General features: G+C 36.4%; 1 protein-coding gene across 22 annotated transcripts in view; it reads left to right on the forward strand.

The window, feature by feature from the left end:
* MAPT (microtubule associated protein tau) overlaps positions 1–27,892 on the forward strand; it is a 116,933-nt gene that overhangs the window by 65,872 nt on the left and 23,169 nt on the right. For 11 of the 22 annotated variants that reach the window (XM_087713430.1, XM_087713438.1, XM_087713429.1 and 8 more), the window contains 6 exons: positions 2,437–2,499; positions 8,313–8,368; positions 9,632–9,823; positions 10,750–10,882; positions 11,994–12,047; positions 18,911–19,176. In XM_087713430.1, the coding sequence (XP_087569556.1) occupies positions 2,437–2,499; positions 8,313–8,368; positions 9,632–9,823; positions 10,750–10,882; positions 11,994–12,047; positions 18,911–19,176 (764 nt within the window). The remainder of the gene's footprint in view (positions 1–2,436; positions 2,500–8,312; positions 8,369–9,631; positions 9,824–10,749; positions 10,883–11,993; positions 12,048–18,910; positions 19,177–27,892) is intronic. The other 11 variants (XM_087713440.1, XM_087713441.1, XM_087713442.1 and 8 more) reach the window with 5 other exon arrangements.

Consider the following 27,892-nt stretch of genomic DNA (forward strand, 5'->3'; position numbering starts at 1 on the left):
ATCAGTGAGGCTTAAGAGTCATCACTAACATATATCCCATTGATCCTAATGGATGTAAATATAAACTAGTCAAGATCTGTTTATTCTTATCTGGGGTGTATTACTGAACTCAGGAATCAGCCATTAACCCATTTTTTTCTTATAAAAAAAAATCCACATGAGCTGTTTCTTTAGTAGATCCCTGCAGATTTCTTGCTGTTTTGATGTTTTTGCATCCATCATCCTGTAGGTCAGTGTGATAACTTCCTAGCTGAATTAAGCATATAGAGAAAAGGCAGGTTACTTATTTGTATCTTTCTCTAAAATAATCTGTTTAGTCAAACCATCCTATTGCAGGATTTGATAGGAACTTGTAAATTAAACTGAACAGAATAATACTGTTCTGACCTTAACATATAATCCAAGTGGGCCAAATGCCAGTTTTCTGCTGGTCCAAAGGCCTTAGGTAGGTGCAAAATCCATTAGATAAGTTTAACCTTAAGAAGGTTAGATGTTTAAATCTAGGTTCTTGATTTATGAACTCAGTTTAGCTCAAAATTTCTGTTGCTAAGTGAGAGAGTTAAGTGAATTTTATCCCATTTTATGACCTTATTGGCCACTGTTGTTAGGTGAACCAATGCAGTTGTGAATCTAACTTCCATGTAGACTTTGCTTGTCAGAAGGTTGCAAAGGGTGATTACATGAGCTCAGGACACTGCAATCATCATATGAATCACTTGCCAATTGTCTGAATCTTGATCACATAACTATGGAAATGTTGCAATGGTTGTATGAAAAACAATTTAAACAAGGTTGAGGATTATCTGCAATCTATTTTCCCATTTACATTTTTATGCATTTCCCATTGATACATACGAATATGAAATCTCTTAGAAGCCAGAGTATCCTTTGTCAGATAGCAAAAGGACCAATCTTGTATCTGATTCTGAGGCAAAGCATCTTTCAGTATTTACTTTTCTGGTATCTTCCAGTTAAACTTATTCTTTTCATAAGAAGTATAACTTCTCTTTCTCTCTCTCTCTCCCTCTCTCTCTGGAGATTTTCTGATCATCAAAGAAATCATGATCAATTATTAACTTTTTTTTCCCTGCAAATGCCTGCTTTGTCTGGTGACATTCATGAAAAAATATTAGAAACAGTTCTAGTAAAAATTAAATGAACAAGGCTGGATGGTTTCAAGTCTCATCTGGAAGCAATCTACACAGTCTCCTTTATTTATTTTACAGAGGATTCATACAACACCACTTTCACTTTAATACCACCCCTTCCCCCTACACATTTTATTGCTTCTTCCATCAAGGGGAGAAAAAATATTCCAGATGTCAACTGATAAGAAATTGAAGCATTTTAGATGTATTATATTTATAATAATATTGTAAGAAACAATCTCTTGAGATTCAATGCTTAAAGATATGCTTCCTTGGGATCAAACCTTTACTACCTAATACTTTTCACCTGTGAAAGTGGCTTCAAGAAGTGATGTTTCAAGAAAATTACTGCCAAGAATATCTTCCACTAAAACTCCTTTAAAAGGAGAAAGTTCATAGTACTACAGATGCTTAAAGTTGGGGAGTGTGTGGCAAAAGGCCCCAAAAAGGATTTAGTTTTTGTGATGCAACTTTTACTACTGCCATAATGAGAATCTTACAGTCAGAAATAAAATAGACCAGTGTTATTCAACATTAGCAACTTTTAGATGTGTAGACTTCAAGCTCCCAAAATTTTACCCAGCCAGCTTTGGCAATATTATATGATATATAGTATTATATATTATAGAAGTATTATATAGAGTATTACGTTTCATTATATGTATTGCCTCCATATATAATTGAAAATATATTGACAGTTCCTAATCATGCCTTCTGAAATTCCATGAATATCTGGATCAAGACTGTCAATAAATTTAGCAATCAAGGGAAGTTAATTTTATTTTTAAAACTTTCAATTAACACAGCTAAACTATATTGACTCAATTGCAGATGAATGTGACTATGCTATATTGTTCCATGTCTATATAAAAATACAAAAATACCTTTGTTAAAAAAACCTGTCAAAACAAAGTTTGTATCTTCCCGAAATTAAGTGTTTATATATAAGCTCATTAATTTCATCTAGTTTCATCACATTTAACTGTACAAAACAGTGGTATATTCTTAAATGTCAGATTAGTGTCTTTTTAGTTAAATGTTTTCTGTAAACCCTGTCAATTTTGTTATATTTTTCTTCAGGTGTATGTATATCATTGATGAATATAATTCAGGAATTGATGTGATTTATTTCAGCAGAAATGTTTCTCATCAGTTTATTTCATTTTCATTTAAATGTATTGTCATGCATTTTCAAATATTCACCTATCATTTGAAAATACAGAAACATTTGTCTTGTTCTATTTTTAATGTTGAAACCATTTCCCCATCTTTAATTTGGAAAATTTAGCTGAGGAAGCAGGCATAGTTTGTTCTCCTAACCATGAAGACCATGCTTCGGGGGATGCTCAAGGTAAGCATAGTAAAGGTTATTTCCTATCTATATCTATATATCTAAAAGTCCTTTGATCCCTGGAAATTGCTGACCTAGATTAGACTATATATTGGTTTAGTGGTGGGAGAGAGAGTAGAATAAATAAATAAAAATTGGACAAAATTAATCAAAAATAAATGTAGAATGTAAAAATAAAAGCAGCAAAATATTAAAACAGCAGTATAAACCTATATTATGAACAGCATAGCCTCTGCCATTCATTATTTCAACTCACCCATCCAAATTCTTGGCCACTTACAGGTGCATTTGAACTTTGTGTTCTCTAATTGATAGATTTCATTTTCAGTTGGTTCTGTGGAATGAATTGCTTTTTCTGAGGAACAAGATCTGAACTAAAAGCAATCACATCTATAGAATGTACTTGCTTCTTTTTTTATTATTAGCTGCAGTATATGCCTGAACCTGGATAGATGATTAATTCTTAGCTGTGGTTAATTGAAACTCATTAACCTAGTCTAGCTTAAACATTTGTGTTATTTCATTAGAACATAATGGACCTAATATGATATAGCAGGCCCATATTAAACAATGATCAAGTGAAATTGGAAAGAAAAGCATCACACTTTTGCTCACAATCACACTAGGAGAAAAGAAAAAACACACATCTGAAGCTTTTGGACATAGTGTCAAGCCACAGTTGATCATTACTATTTAATTAGTCCATTTTATCCATCCCTTGCTGTCAGTGCTGTACAGAGGTGGTTCCATTTTCGGTTTGGCCCCGTTCGGCCAAATAGGTAGTAACTTGGCCGCCCATGCCTCCTAACTGGTTCACTATAGCACCGCCATCTTGTTTTTTGCTTCTGTGCATGTGCAGAAGCAATTTTTTCACTACTGGGCATGCGTGAAGTGTGTCCACATGCCCAAAGCACAGTCCTGAGCGAACTGGCAGCAAAAGAATCCAGAACTTACCCCTGGTGCTTAGAATTTGGATTATCCATCTTGAAAATGATTGTAGACAATGTGAGGGAAAATAGTACATGATCATTTAAATCATGTCTGAAGCTGTGAATCATGTCATAAAATAAATAAAAAATAAACTATGCTTCATAGAAATAATGGTAAATGCCATAATAGATTAATAATTACAGCTATTAAAAATAAATGTTTCTAATACCGAGTAAATAATCCTGCTGTATTAGTACTACCAACTTTGACTAGTTAATTGTTTAAAAAAAAGAAAAAAGAACCTGATATATCAAATAAAGAGGTGCTTTATGGGCATATTCAAAATTTATCATTTAAAAATATTTGTAATAGTTTTGATTTTGTAATAATGAAAATAACTGTGTTGAGACAATTGTATTAAGATAGATACCTTGACTTGTGTTTTACATCCTACCTTATATTTGAAATATTTTAAATTAATAGGTTCTTAGAACTTTTTTAGGCTCAACAAATTATCTTTTAGATTAAAGAGATATTGGTTAAGTAATATTGTAGCACTCTGTTTTTCTTCATGAAACAATCATTTCCTGTACTTTGCAAATGATTGTAAATACTTCTGCGTATGTGTTATATACAACAATATATTCCACACCTTCTTGTCATGATAAAGCCTTGGGTTATTAGTTGGAGTGAGTGGAAATAATTCATGACGATGATGTCAATGAGACAAAAATCATGACACCTCACCTCATACCCAACCTTATTTAGGAACCAGCTTACATTTAATTGAAAACAGAGCTTTCCACATATTTCTTGCAGATTTTTCTTTTAAGTTGATCCATGGTCTAGACTATTAGGAGATAAAAAAATATTGCACGGAAAGAAACATCAAAAGAGAAAGATGGTATAGAGCTGTCATATATGGCCACAGTGGCATTGACTGAAGAAAAATACATGGAGTTATGCTTACTCAGGCCAGACAGAGGCTGTCAAGAATTAATAAAATATAAACCAATCTTTCTGCCCTGCAGTGTCCATACAGAACTTGAATCCGCGATTTGTCCAGTTTTTTAAAATCAAAGTTGGGGGCTTTATATAGCTGTGTTGTTACGCTGTTTGAGGTCTTGCTCCACAAAGAGAAAGCCAGAAAGATATACAGCAGCAGTAAGCTGATGCAGAAATTCAAAGTCCAAACCCATCCAAGGATTTAAACAGCAAAGAAAAGAGAAGAAGGGTTATGGGTCATGCAACAAAGAGTTGGAACACAGGATACTATTTGGTTCAAGAAGTCAGAGTAGCCAGTTGTATAGGTTCATGGATAATAGAAATTGCATTCAAAAATGAGCCACTGTACCCTCAAGTTGATCTTTCACAATCTGAGCTCTTTGAATTTTCTGGCCAGGTTAGACATTGCTCAGAATTCTGTACTTGTGGGGAAGCACCCAGTTTGAATAAGGATATACTAGAGGCTGTACCTGTACTTGTTTTCTCCTTTCCCAGTTGATATTCATTAATTTTTGTCTACTTGCAAAGTCATTAAAGCATGTAGGGCTTGAGTAAGCCTTCATCCCCGGGGTGTCTCTCTTAAAAGCCAATATTCCTCTCTACTTTCTGATACTCAATAGCAATAGCAATAGCAGTTAGACTTATATACCGCTTCATAGGGCTTTCAGCCCTCTCTAAGCGGTTTACAGAGTCAGCATATTGCCCCCACAGTCTGGGTCCTCATTTCACCCACCTCGGAAGGATGGAAGGCTGAGTCAACCTTGAGCCGGTGTGATTTGAACCGCTGAACTGCAGATAGCAGTCAGCTGAAGTGGCCTGCAGTACTGCACCCTAACCACTGCGCCACCTCGGCTCATAATGAGCCACTGTACCCTCAATGCTGCACTAGTCTTTTGAGGAGGAGATTGTGTGAAATCTACAGCAGAATTCTTAGCACATTATTATAGACAGTGATAAGAAAAGATAAGTGAGGATAAAAATAATATTGTATGGCCTCTGCCTGCACCTGAAAAAATATTTAAATATTTTTTGAAAGCCCAGAGAATATTTTTTTAAGCAATATATCAGAATGCTTACAGGACAGACAAAAATGTCCACCTGATTCAGGCATTAAAGTTTCTCAGAAGTTTATCATTCGAAAACTTCAGTGGGTGCAGAATGTGGCTGCACAAGTAGTAAATGATGCCAGATAAATAGCATACGTAATATCACTTTTGCATGAGTTGCATTGGCTATCAGTGTGTTTTCAGATACAATTCAAGATATTGGTAATTACCTTTAAAGTCCTACTTGGTTTGGGATCAGGGTACCTGAGGGATTACCTTTTCCCAAGAGTCTCTACCTCTCCAATCAGATCTAGCTGGATGGGCATGCTGCAGATCCCGTCAGCAAAAGAGTGTCGGCTGGCAGGGTCCAGAAGATAGTCTTTTTCTGCAGTGGCTCCTGCTCTATGGAACATCCTCCCTTCAGAGATTAAAATGGTCTCAATCCTGTTAGCCTTTTGTAAGGCTCTAAAAACCTGGCTATGTTCTCAGGTCTGAGGCACTAAATGTGCTAAAAGCCTCGTTTCATGATTGTATTGCTAATAGGCCAATAGGCTAATAGGCCATCTTGTCTACTGTGTATGTTGTTTTTATTCTTTTAAAATGTTTTTAATATTTTGGTTGTAATATATTTTTTGAATTGTAAACCACCCAGAGTCATTGACTGAAATAGGTGGATATATAGAAATTGAATAAATAGATGAAATTTGCAGTCATCCTGTAAGTTGTGCTGTTAAGAGAGAAGGTAGGCATCTGCTTTCCAATATAACACTACTAATTTTAATAATTATAATTCTGCATTTTCCAATGCAGTTATATAGTCTTTTCACATTTTCCAAAACAGCTTTGTTTAATTTCTTTATGCCCATCAAAAGCCTATAGGGGGAAAATATGAGAACAAAAATTGCAGCATTTTTGAGACTGAGCAGGAAATGGCATATAAAAAATCTTAAGATGAGGTAGGGTAAAATGCTTTTAGTTTAGTTTAGTGCTGGCAGATGTTTTTCAGCTGAATATGCACAAAACGAATTCTATAACCATTAAAATTACCTTATAAAGGTAAGCAAAACTGTGTTTTATACAACAAACAACTATAAGTCTGCATGTTCCCTTGGCATAATATGGCTTCTTGTAAGTCCTATTTCTTTTAGCCATATAATCCACTCTGCCTCCACCAAGCGCTACCTAATTGTTTTTGGATTGTTAGGGTTTTTTTTTCTCATTTTGAGCCAAATAAAACAAGTATTCTTAAAGGTGGTATTTCTCAATCTGACCATTTTTGTAAAATGCGCTCTCAATCCTCTGAACAACTATTTATTTCACTCAGTAGTAGACTAGGTAAATTGAGATACTGGATCTCAAACTTACTGAGAAGTATTAACAGTATACATAAAGTGTTTGAGCCTTTAAATAATTTAGTTTTTAAAGAAGTGCTGTTTAGTTGTAAGGTGTGTACTGATTTAATTTGGAGAGCAGGATTTTTCTTCCTCAACTTTTCCCAATGTATTAATTTTTCTAAAGAATTGAGAATCTAGTCAAATAACCTCTGTTATTGTAAGGAAATCTTGAATTAAAAGTTTGGACTTGGGCTGGTATTTTACTGATGTTAAATCTAAAGCAAAAATTAATTAAAGAAAACTGAATAAAATGTAGACAGAAATTCCATTCCCTAATATTGAACTGTAAAATATATCAAAACTTTACAGTAATATTATAAATCTATTATTTTATATTATAAAATATTGTATACTAAGGCAGTTCTGCAAAATGCATTATTTTGGATTTATTTTCACTATATTATAATGCATATAATGCAAACAGCTAATGAATCTTGTTTGTTACAGTGGTAGAATTAAATATGTGTACTATTCTCATCCATGAAACATAACTTTGTAAATTTAAACTGAGTTAAATTATTCCTTCAGTAAGCAGCAGTCGGGTTATTTTCTAAGTTGCATAAAAAGCATATTGAATTACAAATGGTCTAAAAATAATCAGTCTGAAGTGGGATTGGCTTAAACATTGTGAAATATTTTGATGTAAAACTACTGGTGGGATTAGATCAGTGGACCACAAAAACTAATATTTTATTTCCTAAAATCCAATTGATTCCTTGAACCAAGCTACAGTATGAAGACAATAACCCTTTTCTAACTATTGCTGCCCTATTAAATGCTTTTCATCATAAGATCCTAACTGGCCCAGAGGAAGCAAAACCGTTGGAAATAATTATGCTTGTGAAACCTCCCGCCCCCAACCTCCTTTATTACCCAAATTATATACTTCTGAAGCTGCACAGGTGTTTTTTTAATACAGAGAAGGCAAACTAACTACTATAATAAAAAATGGAATACCTTCAAACTACTTTGCTCTCTTTTCAGGGAGTTACATGCAGATAGAGCATTACATTCTTAGTCCATTTGTATTCAAAAATGACAGGACATGGATAGGCTTCTTCTCCATTGCTCTAGTCTAGTCATTAAAGACACAAAGTGATCTTGCCAGTTCTTGACATCACTTTGCAAACAGAGCTTCACACAAAAACATTGGAGGAGCTGCCAAAAATGGTTTCAGTTGGTTGGGAACACATAGTATTTTGTGTTCCCAATACAGCTGGCTTGATTTTTGCTGTTTTTTTTAAAAAAAATTTTTTTCCAGAGTATTTAATGTGAGACAAAGCATACTTGCTGTTTGCATTAAAAGGAGAAAGGAGAATTGTATGTGATAGTTGCCCAAATAGTTTGTCATATTCCAAATTTATTTTAGAATCAATTGCTTCATTTATCTATTCCAGAAAGCATACTAAGTATAGGGCTTTCCCCACTTTTATTTCAGCTCACATTGACAGCAGAGATAAAAATGAATTTGGGACTGAAGAGCCAAAACCAAAGGTAAGTTGACAAGTGGATTATCATAGGTATACTTTTTCCTCTTTTGTTCTTCTGTCTTGGAAACATTTTTTTTTCTTCTGAGAGCAGGCTGTTTTCTATCTGATGACAAAAAAACAACAACTTCAAATGTTGTTCTCAGTATCTGACTATCCAGAAAGTTGTTTTGAAATCTGGACACTTTCCCCAACTCTACTATTAACTCATCTGAGTTCCCCTCTCTCCCCCTTTGAAAAGAAGTTTATAACCTAAGACAAGAAATTCTTAAAAACAAATTGCTTTCTTATGCATAAAAATGACCATTTTTATTTTTAAACAACAAAGTGCTGCTTTAATATAACATACCACAATAATTACTATGGATGGGTATAGACCAAGCTGGACAAGATATATAATAAAGGATATTGTACAGCTTTCTTTATGCTATACAGCTGATTTCATGACTTTTCTTGTGATTGAAGTTTGCAAAGGAGTTTTTTTAACTGTAGTGCAATTAGGAATAAAAGAATCTGCTTATAAAGTGCTCAAAAGGAGGACAGATGTGATAGACACACATAATAGCCCAGGCAAGAACTATAACTGGGAGAGCTGCAGTCTTCTATCAGCTGAATTACTTAAGGCTTGTTCTTTTAAATTTTATAGTTCTAAAATGTTCCTATTAAAATTAGTTTTCCTCTTAAACTATCAAACATTTGCTGATCATGTGATTACTAGAATGAACTCAGCCATAATAGGAAATCCTGAATGTATATTTCAGCAACGATGTATATTTCAGCAATGGTTTCCCATGAAAAGAGTTTTCTGAAATTAGCATAAGTACGAAAGGAAAACCATTCAGACACATTATATGGGCCACATTAATAAATGTAAAAAAAATGCTAGCTGTTTATTGGTTTTGTTATGGAATGGAGAGAGATACATTTCGCTTATAATTGTGCAACCTTATAATGATAATTAACAGCATGGAGATAATTAATAGGACATCTGAAAATTTCTCTACTGTAATTTGATAAATACTTGCAGATCCTGAGATACTCATTGTAAAAGTGAGGTGTTCCTTAAATATGGGTAAGAGGCCGGGATATGCCTTTGTTATGTTTTTGCAGTCAGGGGAAAATAATAGTTTCATTTAACTTTTAGCTTGATTCCAGCATGGTTAATTTAGCAGTCATTCTTATTTTACTTTAACCAACTTTTTTTTTAAGTTTATTGCTTTTTCCCCTCTTTTCCATGCTAACCCTTGGTTTAATTTTATTTGTTTTAAAGACATCTATACCTTCCTCTGTCAAAATCCCACAAGGTAGATCTTCCATTACCCCCAAACGCTACACCTCTATTAGCTCTATCCCCTTGAAAAAACCCTCCAATCCTTCCAAGTCCTCATCATCTACCCCTAAATGCATCTCTTCTATCGCATCCCGATCAACCAGTACAGGAATAAAAGGAAAAAACAACAAGGTAAGGAATTACTTAAAAAGAAAAGCAAGGGAGAAGGGTGGGAGCATTATTTCATTCCTATTTGAATTTGGCCCCTTGATTTATACACTTGTGCTCAGTGTTATTTAGTTTGCTGTTGGCTGGAGATTATTTTTTTACTAGATTATGTCACATTAAAGTTACTCATTTAGTAATCTCTTGCAAATGCAAACTCTCTCTGCCCTTTGAGTGACTAGGCTATCATTAGCCACTGACTCTTCATAACTGAATTTAGAAATACTTTCTTGACATAATTAAAAAAAAATGCCTTAAATTCATTTGCAGCCAAGCACACTGCTATTTAGTAACTGCCAGTTATGCTTTTCAATGGGAATTTGCTGTTGGGCTAATTTGCAGTTGCCGAACTTTGCAATAAGGATGGAGAATGAAAAAAAGGCTGATAGATCTTTTTGTAACTAGCTTCTCTGGTTTTGCCCAAATTTGATTTAATGTTGCTCAGGTGTTTCAAAAGTAGAGAAAATAATGTTATCCTCAACTATGGAGAGCCAATAGTGACATTGACGTCTGTTTCTAGGTTTCAGATTTTAGTGTTGCAGGAGAAAAAAAAAGGCCATGGAATTAATGTAGGGAATTAACCCCTGAATAGATATAGTGCAACCTGTTAGACCTTATCACACTGATTTGGTTTAGGTACATTTGATTCATTTTAAAAATGATTAGTGATTATTCTTAATTAAAGAATAAAATACTTTGTACTAAAAGCATACAATGCAAATGTAGTATCAGTAAGTACCTACAACATTAGACATAAGTGAAATTTTATTTATTTAGGAGACTTGGATTGAAAACCATAGAAAGATAGGAGGCATTTTAGCAATTTTTTGTTAGGAATTGTAGGAATTTTGCTAGGAATATAGTAACCCTTCCCTTTCTTAATGTATCTTCAGGGTCCAGATATGAAAAGTACATCGAAGATAGCAACTCCACGCTCTGCTGTGGCACAGAATCAGAAGAGCCCAGCCAGTGCATCTCGAATCCCTTCCAAAACTCCCACTGTTCCTAAAACACCACCGAGCCTCAGTAAGAGAAGAAATTTATGGGTTCCTTTTATTACACATAGAAGAAAAAGGGAAAAAAGACTCTTTAGCTTATTGGAATCATTTTTATATGTAAATAAATATTAATTTTATGGTGGTTTCTCGGGAAAATATACATTCTTCAGGACACCCTTAGCAATTCATGTGGCTGAGAATATGCTGTTGGAAAGACCTTCGAAAATGGGAGGTTATCTTGGAAAGGGTTAAAGGTAACACAGTTGAATCAATATTATAAGGGACTTCCTCATGGCCTGTGTCATTCCCCTCACCCAACTCTCAGAGATTTCTTACATCTTGCACTGCACCCATTGCAGGAACAATCAGAGTTGGATTCCTTCCAACCAACCTACCAAATAGTGAAGTGTAGAAATTAGCCCTTGCTTAGAGCCCCAGCAGCATTTATTCACAGCAAGGAAAGAAACCATGCTCAAACAATAAATACAGATGATATTGTTGGGAAAAGCTTTCCTTAGGTCTTTGTAAGACATCTAATCAAGGAGGGATAAAATTGTCTCATGGAAACTTCTTTAATGACAATTATTTCAAGTGATCTTTATCATGATAAGAAAGATGTTTGTACATTTTGCGGTCTCAGACACTAAATGCTAAGGTCTATTTATATCAGATTTCTGCTTTCCCAATTAAGAAGGAAAAGACAAATTGTTGCATGATCAGTAATGCTAGAAGACATCTCTATAGAAGCATATGTATCATTTTATTTCTACAATTAGAATAAATTTTCAAAATAATTTCTAAGAGCAATCCTGAGAAAAGATGTAGCTGCTTTAAGGAGAAGAGGACAGGTGCTACATTAGTGCCCTTATGTGCACCAATGCATCACTTGTCCTTGAAACTGAAATGTTGCACAGCCCTAATAGGCAATGAAGCTCAGTAATCAGAAGATTTTTCTCAATATAATGCAATCTACAGATCTTAGTGACTTCCATAATGTTTGGCAATCACTTTATTATTTTTACTTATTTCAGTGCCGAGAATGACACCACTAATTTGTAGTAGTTATTCTAATGTATCACTAAGATCTGAAAAGACAATAAAAGGCATGGTTCAGTGAAGGAATATTTTTGTTCTTTCAGTTGCTAAGAAGGAGCAGAGAAGGCCCCCTAGCACAGCAGCAAAATCTGAGAGAGGTAAAAAAAATATTTTTTTAGTTCCTTCTTTATTCCTAAAGAATCCTAAGGTACTTTTCAGGTATTGATCTAAAAGTTCTGTTGATTCTAAATATTGACACTAATATTCCAGATGGTGTATGAAATATTATTATGGAGTGACATATTAATTATTGTGTTCAACCTTTCAGTTGGAAAGACAAGTGGCATCAATGGGAAGACAGTGTAAAATATATTTTGTAGAAGCATAGACACTTGGGCAATATAATAATGTTTAAATATTAAATTGGCTGATCATCATTGGTGAATGCTAGTTCAGCTGGCATTTCCCTACAATTAAAATAGTGAATATTATCATCACTGCTGGAAAAGGAGTACAAATGGAGCCCCAAGGTCATCAGGCGTAGCAATCCGGTGCAAATGACAGGAAAGGGGCATACTGTTGGATGTTCATCTGAGTCTATGGATGGGTCATATAGAAAGAGACAGGCCATTAGGTGCCCTGGCTTAATCTGTCTTACATTTTTTCAGTTTTTATAAATTAAATTAATGTCAATATGTGTACTTCATATAATAAGCTGCAGTTAGTCCCCTGGCAGATGGATTTCAAATAATGGTGATGAATGATTAATAGTAGTTGTACATGATGAACTGAGTTAGGAATAGTTGCAAAATATTTTTTGCTATTTTTAAAAATATCTTATGTATACATTTTTCTATAACATTGGTGCTTAGTAAACAGTGTATTATCTGGGTCAATTTACTTATACATAGTAATAGTGATATTATTTGTTTATACATATTGATAATCTTTCAACTTCTAACTTCTACCTCTATTATCTAACCATTGATAGAACAAATCCCATATTAAAAAACATTCTGTATCTTCTTTGTCTTTTATCTTTAGTGTTAACCTATCCATTTCTGCACATTCTAATATTTTTTAAATTATATTTTCATCTGTAGAAATTTCCTCATTCTTCCAGTGTTGTGCAAATACAATTCTTGTTGATGTTAAGACATGTAATATTAAATATATATTCCCTTTGTTATATTTTTCTGGTAGTACACCTAACAAAAATATTTCTGGCTTTAAATATGCCACTATATGTTGCTTTATCATTTTCTCTAACCATGTATATATTTTTGTCCTTTTTTTTTTTGCCTTTGGACATGTCCATCACATATGATAAGAATCTATTATCTTGTTACATTTCCAACATTTAGCAGACATATTTTTAAACATCTTTGCTAGCCTTGCCAGTGGCAGATGCCATCTGTAAAACATTTTATTCAGGATTTCCTTATAGGTATTGCCATTGTCAATTTATAATTTCTATCTATTGTTGATTTTTTAACAAATCTCACACGTACCTCTCTTGGGAGTTCATGCCTTCTCACATATGTCATATTTATTATGAATATTTCTATTGCTATTTCATTTATCTCTGAGTCCATCTCTTCTTTTCCTATCTTTAGAATGCCTGCCAACAATTCTGTCATCACTTCTGGAAGATCTTTCCCTTTGTCTTTTTTTATATTCTGTAATCTTAAAAAATGGACTGCCTTCTCTATTTCCAAAATTATTACTGTTTCTTTGAGGTCTTTATTGGCCTGTGTTAGTTTTTGAATTACGTCGTCATTTTTTTTCTCAGCTTCTTCTGATTTCTCTATTTTCTGAATTCTTTGTTTCTTTTTTGTTATCATTTGCTGAAAGTTCTCTAGTTTTTTGTTCATATTATGAATCTATTCCTTCATCTCATTGTAGTTTTTTGCCATGGCCTCCTGGATAGTCTGAAACATTTGTATTTCTTTTTGGAATGTATTTGTTTTTTCTTACTGTAGCATAACATCTATTGATCTTTGACTTGATGGACTGGAGACAGCCACTGCTGGTGTAGAGGATGCTTTCTTTCCAATTTTGGTTAAGTTTGGAACACTTGTCATTTTAATATGTAATATTAAATCTATTAAAGAAAGGAAAAACAATAATCCAAGATAGCCCACTGAAATCACAGTACCCGAAATATCCAAAAAGCTGACACATCAATACAAAAATCCAGTTTTCTCAGTCATCAAGCCGGTTCTATTTGTAATCCACAAAATCAGTCTATTAAGCACACTGAGAAAAGACTTATTTAGGTCAACGATTATGTCTTTGTCTGTTGGTTAGTATTTGTAATCCAAATGGCCCACCAAGTTCCCCAATATTCAATAATCCAAAATAATCAACAAACTAAAAAGCCACTTCATTTAGTCTCTAAACAATTCTTGACTATTCCATTGATCCATTCTGCCAAGAGTGTTTATAATCCAAGAAGGAAAAAGAAAGAAAAAAGTAAAAGGACGTAAAACCAATTCTCTCAGTCTTCAAGCTGTTCCTCAAAGCCAACAGTATTTGTAATCCTCCAAGTTCAGCAAGTTTCAAAAAGAAAACATTGCCTATTCCCAAACAGCAAGATAACACCCTTCCAGATGTTGTTTGTCTTTCTTTATTTCCCTTCTTCCTATCAATCATAGCTTCCTCTCAAGGTCTTTTCTATCTGTATAGTAATATGGTATAAGGTAGTGTCTTTTTTCACCTGTAGATGTCGCCACTGCTTTAACTTCCAATGTTGAAGCAGAAGATGTAATAGCTGATTGTCAAATAATAATAAAAAAATTCACCTTTCTTTGTAAACTTTCTTTCATTGTTCAAATGTAAAGCTTTTTTTCTTTTCTTTCTAACGATTTAAGTCATTTTTCACAGTAATACTAATTCAATTCCTGTCTTTCTATATTTTAAATTTTAAAATATAATAATCTCTCTAAAATTTTGTTTCTCTTTTGGGTCTGTAATCTATCTGTTAACTCTGTCAAATCGCAAAGCATCCCTGGCCTGCTCTCAAGTTGCCATAGGCAAGGGGGATGGGTAAATGTGCTTTGCAGCTGCAGAGAGAAAATGCACTTCAGTCAAAACAAAAGCACATTCCAGCCATCTCTCTGTCAAGGTCATCTCTGCGATTATCCACAGTGGGCGGAGGGGAGTGATCTCTATAACTCGCGAAATTGCTTTGTTGGAGAATGTGACTTATGGCAAGCTTGGGGGAAGGGGGGAAACAGGGTCAGAGCTGGCATGTAAATTAAGTGAGGTCAAAGTTGGCTTTACTTGGAACATGCCAACATGAAGCTCCTAATAAATAACTGGATTTCTTTTGAAGCTTGGCTTGAGGCTCATGATTTAATTAGAGCATCGGTTGGAACCCTGACAAACTTGCCGCTTTCTCTACGCTTTGCAAAATCTTCAAAAAAGAAACACTCTTATTTGGGGATAATGTAGAAGTTGAAAATAGTCAATACTCTGTTCACTTAGTGCTCATTAGTGCTTCTTCAGATGCCCCAGCTTCAGTCTGACCGTAATGGCTATCTCTGTCCTTCATTGATTGGGAGGGTACTTTGGATCCAGTGTGAGAGCTGCCACTCCCCCGTGTTCAACACTGGATCTCTCTTTTCTTCGTCACCCTTCTAGGGTGACATTAGCACCTTGGAGCTTCCTAGTGAAGAAGGTTCACCCGGGATTTGCAGAGCCCCGCTACCCTCTACTGTCCCACCGTGATGCCAAACCAGAAGTCTCCAAAATATTTTTTTTCTATTTTAAGAGAATTTTCTTGAACCTGTGAAGGGGGAAAAAGATGATTTATCTTCTATAATAAAATACACCCATATAACACATACATACATCTTCATTTTCTTATTTTTTTTGTTTAGCATTATATATATAAATGGTAAATGTTTGGCTCAGTAGAACTGAGCAAATGTGATTTCTGGCTATTATTACACACAGGAGTGACCCACAACACAATCCAGCATAACTAAAACTTCAAAATCCATATTATTGAACAATTCAGGTGAAAGCAGCATGATGAGCCTGTTGCAAGTCAAATAAAAAAATACAGTGTGTTTCTTGAATACTATTTCACAATATAGTGCAATTTACAACAATAGGGGTAGAATCAATATCAGAAAATGCATACTGAATTAGTGAATTGTAAGATTTTCTGGATATGTATAAAGACAATATTTGCTGTACTAATGATCTGGTTCCACTTAAAACTTCCAAATAGATAAACAATGGGATGCAATTAACAATTAAGTTTATCCATTTATTTTTCACTGTTTCTTTACATTCATAGTTGATAACTATAAACTATGCCAATCTATGTCATAAAAATAATATCATATCATTTATTATAAATAATGTAAAATTAGGGTATGTTACTGCTGAACAGCAGGCAAAATGCAAATGTTAATCGCCAAAGGCTTGTTGGAACAGCAACAATTTAACAATCTTCTGGAAGATGACCAAATCATTTGGACTCAAAATTTTTATTAGTTTACCAGAATATAAAATACAAAGGAAAATAAAAATAATGGAAACTAGGGGAGCGGAAGAGTGTGGGGTAGAAAGGGATAAAGGAAAAAAGGCTGTTGATTTCTGACTCTTTAGCACAGTAGAAGATAACATTACAACCTCAACTTTTTACTTTTATACAATATATATGCTAGCCATTTCTGTAAAACAAACATATCTAATCAGCAAAACAAAAGTCAGAGTTTTATCTTTCCATTACAAGCAGAAAATTCAGAAGCGGTTTCCAAATAAAAACAAAATCAGATATATTATTTTATTTGAATAAAGGAATCAACTTAACCATCACTACTTTGTTTTATTTGCTGTGGAAAATATTATATTTCTATTTGCACATATTAATCTTTATAGACTATCATTGTTTACATTAGCAAAATCACTGTAATATTTTGGATTCTTTACATTAATTTTTCCCCCAATTACATATATCACACTGGTAAAAATTCATCCTAACTCCAATTAACTAATTAAATTTAATTTGCTCCTTCCAGCTTATCTTCATAAAATAAAATCTTTTTCTTCTTTGGATTGTCAGTCAAGTCATTATCTTTTTAAACTTATCTTTTTCTCAAGAAATTCTCAAGCTTGTTAGTATCCATGAAAATAAAGTCCCAAACTCTTTTGAAAGTTTCAGATTTTCTTGGAACTTTTCTTTCAATTGTGCTGGAAGGTTTATATTTAAATCATAATCATAATAAAGATTGGGATCAGATTTACAGTATATTCCATAGTTGGAGTTGGATCCTTTGTATTGTCATCTACTTATGAAATGCATCAATCTCGTTTGATAACTTTCTATACATAATTGCATCTCTGAAGCAGAGGTGAAATCTACTTACCTTTGCTACCTGTTCAGTAGTAATGTGAGTGCGTGCGCATGTGTGGGACCTTCCGCGCATGCACAGAATGCACCTACAAAGGTAAGGGGGAGGATGTGCTATGCCACACAATTTAGATTAGCTAGAAAAGCAGGAAATCCTGCTTTCTCGTTAATATAAATCATGCATCACAGCCGATCGTTGGAAAACCGGTTCGCCCAAACCAGTAGCATTTTTTTTTTACTATGGTTTGGATACATGGATAGCATTTTTACTATCAGTTCAGGTGAACCAGTCCAAATCAGGAGCATTTGACCCCTGCTCTGAAGTAGTTTGAGTAGTTTGAGTAGTGCATCCTTACAACATAATTGAGCTATAAAGTGAAGAATTTTATTTAACAATTTTTCAAACAATGCCTAATAATTTGCTCAAATCCATGTTCCCTCTTGTGGTCAAAGAGTAAACTTTTTGTAAGTCACTTAAGAATTGCTGGCCAGAGTTCCTGAATATTGGAAAGTTTTAGCCACCCAGAACAAAGCAAACTAAGTTATAATTTACTTAAAAATACTAAAATAAAACCATAACTTTCTATTCTTATGTTTTTCCATCAAAGTTAAAACAAAAATACTCCATGCTTCCTTATTTTAGCTTGCCATCAGAAACCAAATCCTCAAAATGGGGCAGATCTTCAAAAAGGAGTAATAGGCTGTGGCTGAAAAGAGTCTCTTTTAACTCAATAAAGTTAATAATCCCTAAAATGATTAAGAAATGAAAGACACAGTTTATTGTCTGTTTGAAAAATAACTTTCAAAATGGCTGCTTTTTTTCAACAATATTGCAGCCCTCTTCCGCCAGCTGAACAGCTCACCAGCTCACGCGGAAGCACAGCTCTTGAAGTTACTTCCAGATTGTTGCTGCATGGAGGATCCTATGGGATGATTCTAGGACTTCCCCTAATCCAGGAGGGCCATATAAACTAACAGAATGCTGGTTCCTTCTGTTAGCAAGTTGAAAAAGCGACAGTCCAGAGAAAACCCTTTCAAGGAGCTCCAAAGACCCTCCCAGGATGTATTGTCAGTTGGCCATCTTCACCGTAAATCTGAAGATTACTAAATTAGAGCCAATCGGAATTTGGGAGAAACTTACTCCAGAGGATTGGGTCATCTACATTTTATTTTGTCATTTGGACTTCACAAGCACTGAAAAAGATGTTTAATATCTAATTCGTATCATTATTACTTCCATATTGGAAATAATTGAATGTAGTTTAATTTCACATATTCTGTGTTTACTGAAAATGCATGATAATCAACTAGCAGTGATGATGTTACCTAATTTGGTAATAAAACTTCTTCAAGAAATCAACCAATCTTGGAGACAACGGAAAACGCCACAATTTTGTTAATTACAATGCAACCAAAACAGAGTTGTGCATTTGCAATGACACAAAGACATAATGAAATTATCACTCAAAAGAATATTGTTTATATTTTGGATGTGGACTATATTCTGCAATGAAATGTTTATGGATGAAAAATAGCTTATTAGAACAATACAGAATTAAATTCTTGATGTTACGTGGATATTTTATGCTTATTGAATAGTAGGAAATAAAATTTAGAATCAGCAACTAAAACTGATTCAATCTCAAACTCCAGGTGAACCAACCAAGTCTGGAGAGAGAAGTGGGTACAGCAGTCCTGGATCTCCAGGAACCCCTGGCAGTCGCTCTCGCACACCATCCTTGCCAACTCCACCAAACAGGGAGCCCAAGAAGGTTGCAGTGGTTCGTACACCACCAAAATCCCCTTCTTCTGCCAAGAGCCGCCTGCAGACAGCTCCGGTCCCCATGCCAGACCTGAAGAATATCAAGTCCAAAATTGGTTCCACTGACAACTTAAAGCATCAACCTGGAGGTGGAAAGGTAAATCTAGCACGGAAACAGATATACAGGCCAACTTTAGTAGAAGAGGTAGCTTTCCCTCTTTGCCATTCCAGCATTGCATTCCCTGCCTGCAAGACTATCTCAGCTTTATGAGCTATCTTCACCCAGCAGAATGCAAACACTGAAAATTGATGATGGTGTAGCCCCTATATAGGTGAGATGATTGATTAGGTAATATTGACGTTACTGAAATGACATGTGTTCATTGCAGTTAAGTATGCTAAGGGCTACTTCCAATTTAGAAAATACATGGGATCTGAGTATGTACAAGGTAGTAAAGTGAATGGAACATATGTTGCTCTGATTAGGTCTTTAAACCTAGGTATGGAAGCACTAATCCACAGCAATAACAAGGCAGCATTATATACATCATATGTGAAGATCCTGCTCCTCTCCAAATTATACTGAAGTAATTCAATTATTCTGTCTGTATCAGTGGTGGGTTGCCGGTGGTACGCCCCAGTACGGGCATACCGGAGCTAGCCTGGAGCACCGGATACCGTTCCGGTACAGTGCTCCAGAGGGCTCACCCGTCTGCCCGCGCTCCTTACCTGTGTTTTAAAGCTCCTGCGGTGCCGTGCACACGCATGGCGCGTACAGTGCCTACGTAACGATCCGCGGAGGAGCTGGAGCATCACGGAGCATCACCAAGGCGCTAGAACGCATGCAAGTGCCGCACGGTTGGAATGGGATTTGAAATCCACCACTGGTCTATATGCGACTGTTTTGGCTGAGGATCTTGAATGGAACAGACTTCTCCTTGCCCATAGTGTGTTCTAGTAAAGAAACCTAATAAGAGAGTGGTTTTTATATAGGAAGATCATTTTATTGCTAGAATATTAAGAACAAATAGTACTTGATTTCAGGTATGTTATAGTCCCGCCCTCTGATTATCTCTCAGGATCTAGAGTTACATTTTGAGGGTGTTGCTAGCAGGAACATTGAAACCTTTCCCCCCTGGTTTTAATAATCAGGCTCATTAATACTTCACTTGAGATGTTCAGCATCATACCATTATGCTAAAAGTGAATGCTGTGGTTTTTTTAAACGTGTTTTTTAAAATCAGGCAATAAAGACAAGGCAACAAATTATTTAGAATTTAAGGGTAGCAGAATTCCCTATTTAATTATTTTTTGTTGTTGACGTTTTTCTTAATATTAGTCTGTGGAAGTTAGTAATTATTGTCCAAGTTTCCTAAGCCATTTTACTGAACAGAATTTCAAATACCAGGATTTTTAATGTTCAGAGGGCACTACATTAAATATGAATAACTTCATTCATAGACTGATAGGATAGCCTGCTGTTTCGGTGCCTCTAGTGGTATTTTCAACTGTCTTATGTTCAGTTGCTGCTGCTCCCTGGATTTTTATTAAGCATAGACAAATTTTAGTGCTTCATTCTTAATGGGTACATAGTACCTATCGATTTACAAGAGCATTTCAACAACTCTCATGCATTTCCTATTTATTTCCATCAGGTGGAGACCCTGAATCATGCATTTAGTGGGTTTTCAGATAGAAGGCATAAAGGAATTTTGGAACATCTGCCAGTATTCTCTTATGCAGCATTTATCTATATTTTCTTAAAACAGCTGACACTGCTTTCTTAAAACAACTAAAAATAAGGGTTTTTTTTCCAGCTATGATTGAAGGATATGAAAACATATAGTTATACTTTGTTTAGATTACTTTTCTACTACTCTTGTTTTAAAAATGCATTATTTTAATTTGTGCAATAATATACTGGATTGGCAAACCATTTCTCATACATTTATACTTTGGTAACGGTTAGTATCCTTCTGATAAGCATTGTTAAATTCTTTTATTGCACTTTTTATTTTAAGGAATTAAAATATTCCTACAACGGGACTTGAATTAAAGAGTACGGTATACATGCATGTTGAAAAATAATTTTAAAAATAAAATGGCATTTGGATCTTTTTAGTTGACAAAATTTTATAATTACTCTTTTTAAATTTTCTTAACACTTTCTTCTATTTTTTTAAGATGTGGTATTAAAGCAATCATATAATAATGGTGAAAAATTAAAAGTATTTTATGCCAATTATATAATGACATGTTAATACATTTTTTTGCATTATTTAAAGTTAGCTTCCAATTGGATAATCCAGTCATGTATATTGCACAATTTTGTTGTTGTTTTTCTTAGCATCTCTTCAACTCTAGGTCATTGAGCCTTTCTACATACAGTCCAAGCAGCTCCTATTCCATAAGACAGAATGGCATAATGTGTGTTTTTTTTAATGGGGAAACATTAAATAGCCTGAACTGTACTTTGATCTTATGGTTTGATCACATAGTATTACAGGAGAAGAAAAGGCAGAGATCAGGGGTGGAGTCAAGAGATGAATCAGTTTGGAGTTGTTACATTGCCATAGCAATCCAAGTTCAGACCCCTTAAATTCTGTTGACTCTTAGTCAGGTATGAAGAATCAGAATCACAAGTTAAGTTCCAGTTAAGATTTATTGCCCACTCTTATTTATTTTTTGCCTATTCTCCTTTGAGGCTACTCTAGGCGGCTTACAACAATAAAAAGGAAGAAATGAAAAGAGTGTAAACAGAATAGAAGTTCTCATACAAATACTCAATTTTGTATTATTGGTAATTCCAGTTTTACAGCATTGTTTCCTGAACACTAACTATACATTTCATCTTTCTATCAGGTTCCCTTCATTCCTACCGGAGTCAGCTTAGGCCAGTTTGCATCACTTTTTCTTTTTTCTTTTGCACATTCACGATTGCTACATCATAGGAGAGTTGGGGAGCTGATTGAAACAGACAGAAATTCCACTCTTAGTAGCCTACTTCCCAGAAGACCTTATACTAAATATTATTTCCCTCAAACTTACTGTATTCATTTATTTTATTTGTATACTCTGTTCTCTCTCAATATGGAAAACTCTTTGTATTTCAAGCCTGATCTATGGAACCAATTGATTCTGAATTTTAATTGAACAGGAAAAGATAAATATGTTTCTCCATGATGTTAGACCTGATTCTAAAAGCTGTAGCTGATATAGCAATAGTACTTAGACTTATTTACCACTTCATAGTGCTTTATAGCTCTCTCTGAGCAGTTTACAGAGTCAGCATATTGCCCTAAACAATTTTACCCACCTTGGAAGGATGGACGGCTCAGTCAACCTTGAGCCAGTGTGATTTGAACTTCCAAACTGCAGGCAGCCAGTGATCAGCAGATGTAGCCTGCAGTACTGCACTCTAACCACTGCGGCACTATAGCTCATCCCTATAAAAAGATTTGCACCTTAAACCACCTTCTCTTACAGTGTTCTACCAGATCTCTGGTCCAGCTACTTTTGAAATGGGCCCTAATGTCAGCCAGATCTATGTCCAGACCTGGATTCTTTTTTCCTATGACCCAGTTTATTTTTTCCAACATTTTTCATCAGAGGTTTAAAGAATCTTAAAATCTCTTTACTCTGGCTTGGCTTTTCTATCTCAGATAATGTTATTAATGTTGTTTGTAATTTTTCCACCTTATCAAATTCAGATTATATTTTTCTGGTTCACTTTTTACTTCTAGGTAGGTCTCACCATTTTCTTCTCAACATTTTTTATAGTTTAACCAATCTGTAATAAAAGCTTGTCATTGTCCTATAGTATCTTCTTTAGGAGTTATTTTCCTGACTTTTGCAGAATAAGCCACACTCAAATCCATTTATAGTTCTATAGTACTGCATCTGATTATTTAGATAGGAGTCTATGCTTCTCGGTGATACTTAGCTTTTTTTCTGTCTTAAGAGATCTATTCTGCCTGAAGATAAGCATAATGCCACGTGTATCTCTACTAGTCAGAGGCCCAAAGTAAGTTGGACAAGTTGAGCTTACCAATAATTGTGGCTCTTTCAATGGTGATTTGTAGATTCACGCAGCTTACCCTCTATTCCTTCTCCATGCTGTTTCAGAGAATTGGGAGGAAAGAGGAAAAAAGGTTATTGTCAACAAAGTAGCAATAGTATGTAGTTTTCTCAATGCTTCTGTTGGCGTTATTTTAAAAAGAAGACCAATATTGGTTATCTGGTCCCCATGGCAGGTGCTGGCTTGATAAATGTCTATGGAGATTTTCAGTCATCCAGGTAATGGTTGTCCCAAAGGTGCTTTTTCAAGAGGCAACCGGACTTTCTAACCTTTTTTGGAAGAGCTTTGCTTCCCATCCAAGAAGGCTACCTGGAGGTTTATCTCTGTCGTCAAGATCACATCTAGTCCTGATGGGTTTGTTCTCCTAAGTTGTGCCATGTATTTATGAAGATTATTTCCCCAATGTACAGATCTCCATATGGCTCACTGCATTGTACTGCATATACCACATTGCTCAATTTGTGTTTGGGAGTTTTATCCTCGGGGTGGACAAAATTCTGCCTTAGTGTATTCTTGTGTTTGAAGCGTGCATGTATGTTGTGTTGGCTAAAGATCCTCCTGAGCTATTCTGATATCCCTGCAATATATGGAATGACAATGTTGCTTCAATTATGTTCATTGTCTGTTATGGAGAAGCACCACCCCCCTCCCTGGAGCACAAAATGGGAGTCATCAGAACCCTACACCACTGAGCTGAAGGCCTGCCAACCAGCAAAGATGGGAAAGAAAAAGAACTAAAACACATCAAAGAAGCCCTCAAAAAGTGTGGCTATCCCAAGTGACCCTTATCAAGTCTCAAAAAAGACACTACAGAGGTTCCTCTATAACAGACAATGAAGAGAACAATAAATGAAGCAACATTGATATTCCATACATTGCAGGAATATCAGAAAAGCTCAGGAGCATCTTCAGGTAACACAACGTACAACACAAACTGAGCAATGTGGATAAGCTATTGAACAAAAGGGAGACGGGAGAACCCCTGCAGGGCAGAGCTGAAGAATATGCCCAATTCTTAGCGGACAAAATTGCTCGGTTTCGGTCGGACTTGGACTCCACACCTGCAGTTCCAGCCGAGGCACAGGGGGACCAAGTAGAACAGCTCTGGGTTGAGTTTCAGGACGTTACCCCCGGGGATGTGGACAAGGCCATGAGAGCTGTAAGTTCCTCCACCTGTGTTTTGGATCTGTGTCCCTCATGGCTGGTTGCTAACTGCAGTGAGGTGACACGAGGCTGGATCCAGGCGGTTGTGACCGCCTCCCTTCGGGAGGGGAACTTCCCCGCCGCACTGAAAGCGGCGGTGGTGAGACCCCTCCTGAAGAAACCATCCTTGGATCCAGCTGTTCTTAACAGCTATCGTCCGGTCTCCAACCTTCCCTTCCTGGGGAAGGTTGTTGAGAAGGTGGTGGCCTTCCAGCTCCAACGGTCCTTGGAGGAAGCAAACTATCTAGACCCCTTCCAGTCAGGCTTCAGACCCGGTTACAGCACTGAAACCGCTTTGGTCGCATTGATGAATGATCTTTGGAGAGCCAGAGATGAAGGACGTTCCTCCATCCTGGTCCTCCTTGACCTCTCAGCGGCTTTCGATACCATCGACCATGGTATCCTTCTGCGACGACTGCGGGAGGTGGGAGTGGGAGGCACCGTGCTACGGTGGTTCTCCTCCTACCTCTCGGACAGGTCGCAGTCGGTGTTAGTGGGAGGGCAGAGATCGTCCCCAAGGCCCCTAAATTATGGGGTGCCGCAGGGTTCGGTCTTATCCCCCCTACTATTTAACATCTACATGAAACCGCTGGGAGAGATCATCCGCAGGCACGGGATTAGATACCATCAATATGCGGACGATACTCAATTGTATCTGTCCGCCCCGTGCCAAATCAATGAAGTGGCAGACGTGATGAGCCGGGGTCTTGAAGCCGTCATGGACTGGATGAGGGTTAACAAGCTTGTGCTCAACCCAGAAAAGACCGAGTGGCTGTTGTGTTTTCCTCCCAAAGATTTGGCCAATATTCCAACACTCAGGCTGGGGGGTCAAATTTTACACCCCTCAGAGAGGGTCCGCAACTTGGGAGTCCTCCTGGACCCACAGCTGTCATTCGACCACCACTTAACGGCTGTGACCAGGGGGGCATTCGCCCAGGTACGCCTGGTGCGCCAGTTGCGACCCTACCTGAATCGGGAGGCCCTCACAACAGTCACTCGGGCCCTTGTGACCTCTAGGCTGGAATACTGCAATGTGCTCTACATGGGGCTGCCCTTGAGGAGCATCCGGCGACTTCAGCTAGTGCAGAACGCAGCCGCGCGAGTGATTGCGGGTGCACCTCGATTCACCCGCATAACACCTATCCTCCGCGAGCTGCGCTGGCTACCTGTCGATCTCCGGATGCGCTTCAAGGTGCTATTAATCACCCATAAAGCCCTACATGGCAGTGGATCTGGATACTTGAGAGACCGCCTTCTGCCAATTACCTCCCTACGACCTATAAGATCCCATAGATTAGGCCTCCTCCGCATTCCATCGGCCAGCCAGTGTCGGCTGGCAACTACAAGGAGGAGGGCCTTCTCAGCAGTAGCCCCGACCCTTTGGAACGAGCTCCCCGTGGAGATTCGTACCCTCTCCACCGTCCAAGCCTTCCGCATAGCCTTGAAGAACTGGCTCGCCCGTCAGGCCTGGGGATAAGGATCGCTACCCCGCCCGAATGATGAATGTATGTTGCTTATTATTTTATTATATGTTGTTATCTTAATGTTGTATTCCCCCTTCCCTGGTTTTCTGTGAGCCGCCCTGAGTCCCCTCAGGGAAAAGGGCGGCCTACAAATGCTAATAAACCACTAAACCACTAAACCACTAAGCAGTACAATGCTGTGAGCCCTGTACATTGAGGAAACAAAACAACCACTTCATAAACGCGTGGCACAACATAGAAGAACTAACCCATCAGGACTAGATTCAGCAGTCCATCTGCATTTAGAAGACAAAGGCCACTCTTTTGAAGACAGCAAAATTCCCATTTTGGACAGAGAGGACCACTGGTTTGAAAGGGGTCAAAGAGGCCATCTATTTCAAATTGAACAGCCCTATTTCAACAGAGGGGGAAGGATATGACATAATCTATCTCCAGTTTACAACATAGTCCTTTAATAGTTCCAAGAAAGCTCCACACTTATTCAGGTGATCTTGACGACACAGATAAACCTCTAGGTGGCCTTTACAAACTCACTAAAACAATGCAAATGGCCAGCTGTCTACAAGGAGCATACATCCTTCCATTTCCCACCATCCAGTCAGAGCTGAAGAAGCTTCTTGGATGAGAATTGAAACATCTTCAAAAAGAGAGAGAGGGAGAGAGAGAGAGAGAGAGAGAGAGAGAGAGAGAAAGTCCCAGTTGCCTCTTTAAAAAGCACCTTTGTTGACTTAATAGTTTCAGTAACTGTATCATGGCCAGGAAACCATGGCATGGATACCAGCAGGATGTGCAACCACTTCAGAGGAAGGAGTAACAATTCAGTTCGCACTCTCAAAGTGCATTGTTTGCTTGCTTCCCCCCACTTCCCTTTCTCATAAATTAAAAAAAAATCACAAGCAATTAAAAAAACTCAAGTTAGCTTATACATAATATATGTGCAATAAACATTATTATCCCACTGTCTTCCTAAAAGTAAGGTGTGAATGGGCCAGTCAATCCTTGGATGGCAAATGTTTGATAAAATAGGGTGGCCCAGGAAAATCGCGTTTCTTCACAACTATTTGTTTCATAAGCCCAAATGTAAGGGAAAAAATAGGAGCATTGCTTTTTAATGTTAGTGGGAGCAAGTGGTCCCAAAAATTACTTTGACCTAAGCTATGTAGAATTTAATTAGCAGTTTGACTTATATAAAGAAACAAATGGGCAGATACTGCAGCACTGATGTAGATTGGCTAAAGTGACTCTCCCTGCAGAGAGATGCAGTGGGTACAACCTCCATATTTTCATCCTGACAAAAGTCATCTACTAGAATAACCAATATTATTTCAGTCCCAAATCCAGACCTGAAACTTGAAAAGATAAAAATGGATAAAATATACTTTGTTTCATCCATAATTCTCTGTAAAAGATGGTCCGTGGATACTTCAAAATTTCCTCCCAACAAGTTGCATATTGGGGGATAGCCAAAATGGCAGGTTCCTGGAATGATTTTTTCAGGATGCTATTCTTCAGTCTGATAAAAACTTTATTTGATTTCAGCTTTCACTCTGCAGACACAAGCTATCTTCATATGGTGGGTATACTTACCCAATTACATTTGTCATGCTAAAATTGTATGTCATATACCAGTTCTGAATATTTTTTAAAGTCCAATAAGCAAGAATGCCCAAACAAACCAAAAACAAGCAATAAAAGTCTTAATTCTTTTTACTTTCATCACTATGTTGCAATGTTGTTTTTCCTTGTGCTGATTAAAGATATATCCAGTGATTCATAGGATATTCAGATATTTTCTTGTGTGGGCAATAGACCTACATTGTTATTAAAAGTATTACTAAATTTGGCATGACAAATTCTTCAACTTATACTTTTCTTCAACTTATACTTTATTGTAGTTTGTATAGCACTAATGCACTCCAGTACAAGTGGAATAGCTTGAGTTGTATGCTATTTTCTTTCTTTTTTAAGTGTTGATTTAAAGCTTGCTTTCCAGATGTTCGCTTCTGCAGAGCTGGAATATGTGGCTTCATTTGTTAAACCAAGTTGCTGAAAAATGCCTTGGAGACATTTTCTGTTTCTTCTTTCTTCTAAGTTTACTATTATATGTA

Source organism: Thamnophis sirtalis, unplaced genomic scaffold, assembly GCF_051295495.1.
Source record: "Thamnophis sirtalis isolate CommonGarterSnake01/CBP01778 unplaced genomic scaffold, rThaSir2_p1.2 scaffold_4, whole genome shotgun sequence".
NCBI lineage: Eukaryota > Metazoa > Chordata > Lepidosauria > Squamata > Natricidae > Thamnophis > Thamnophis sirtalis.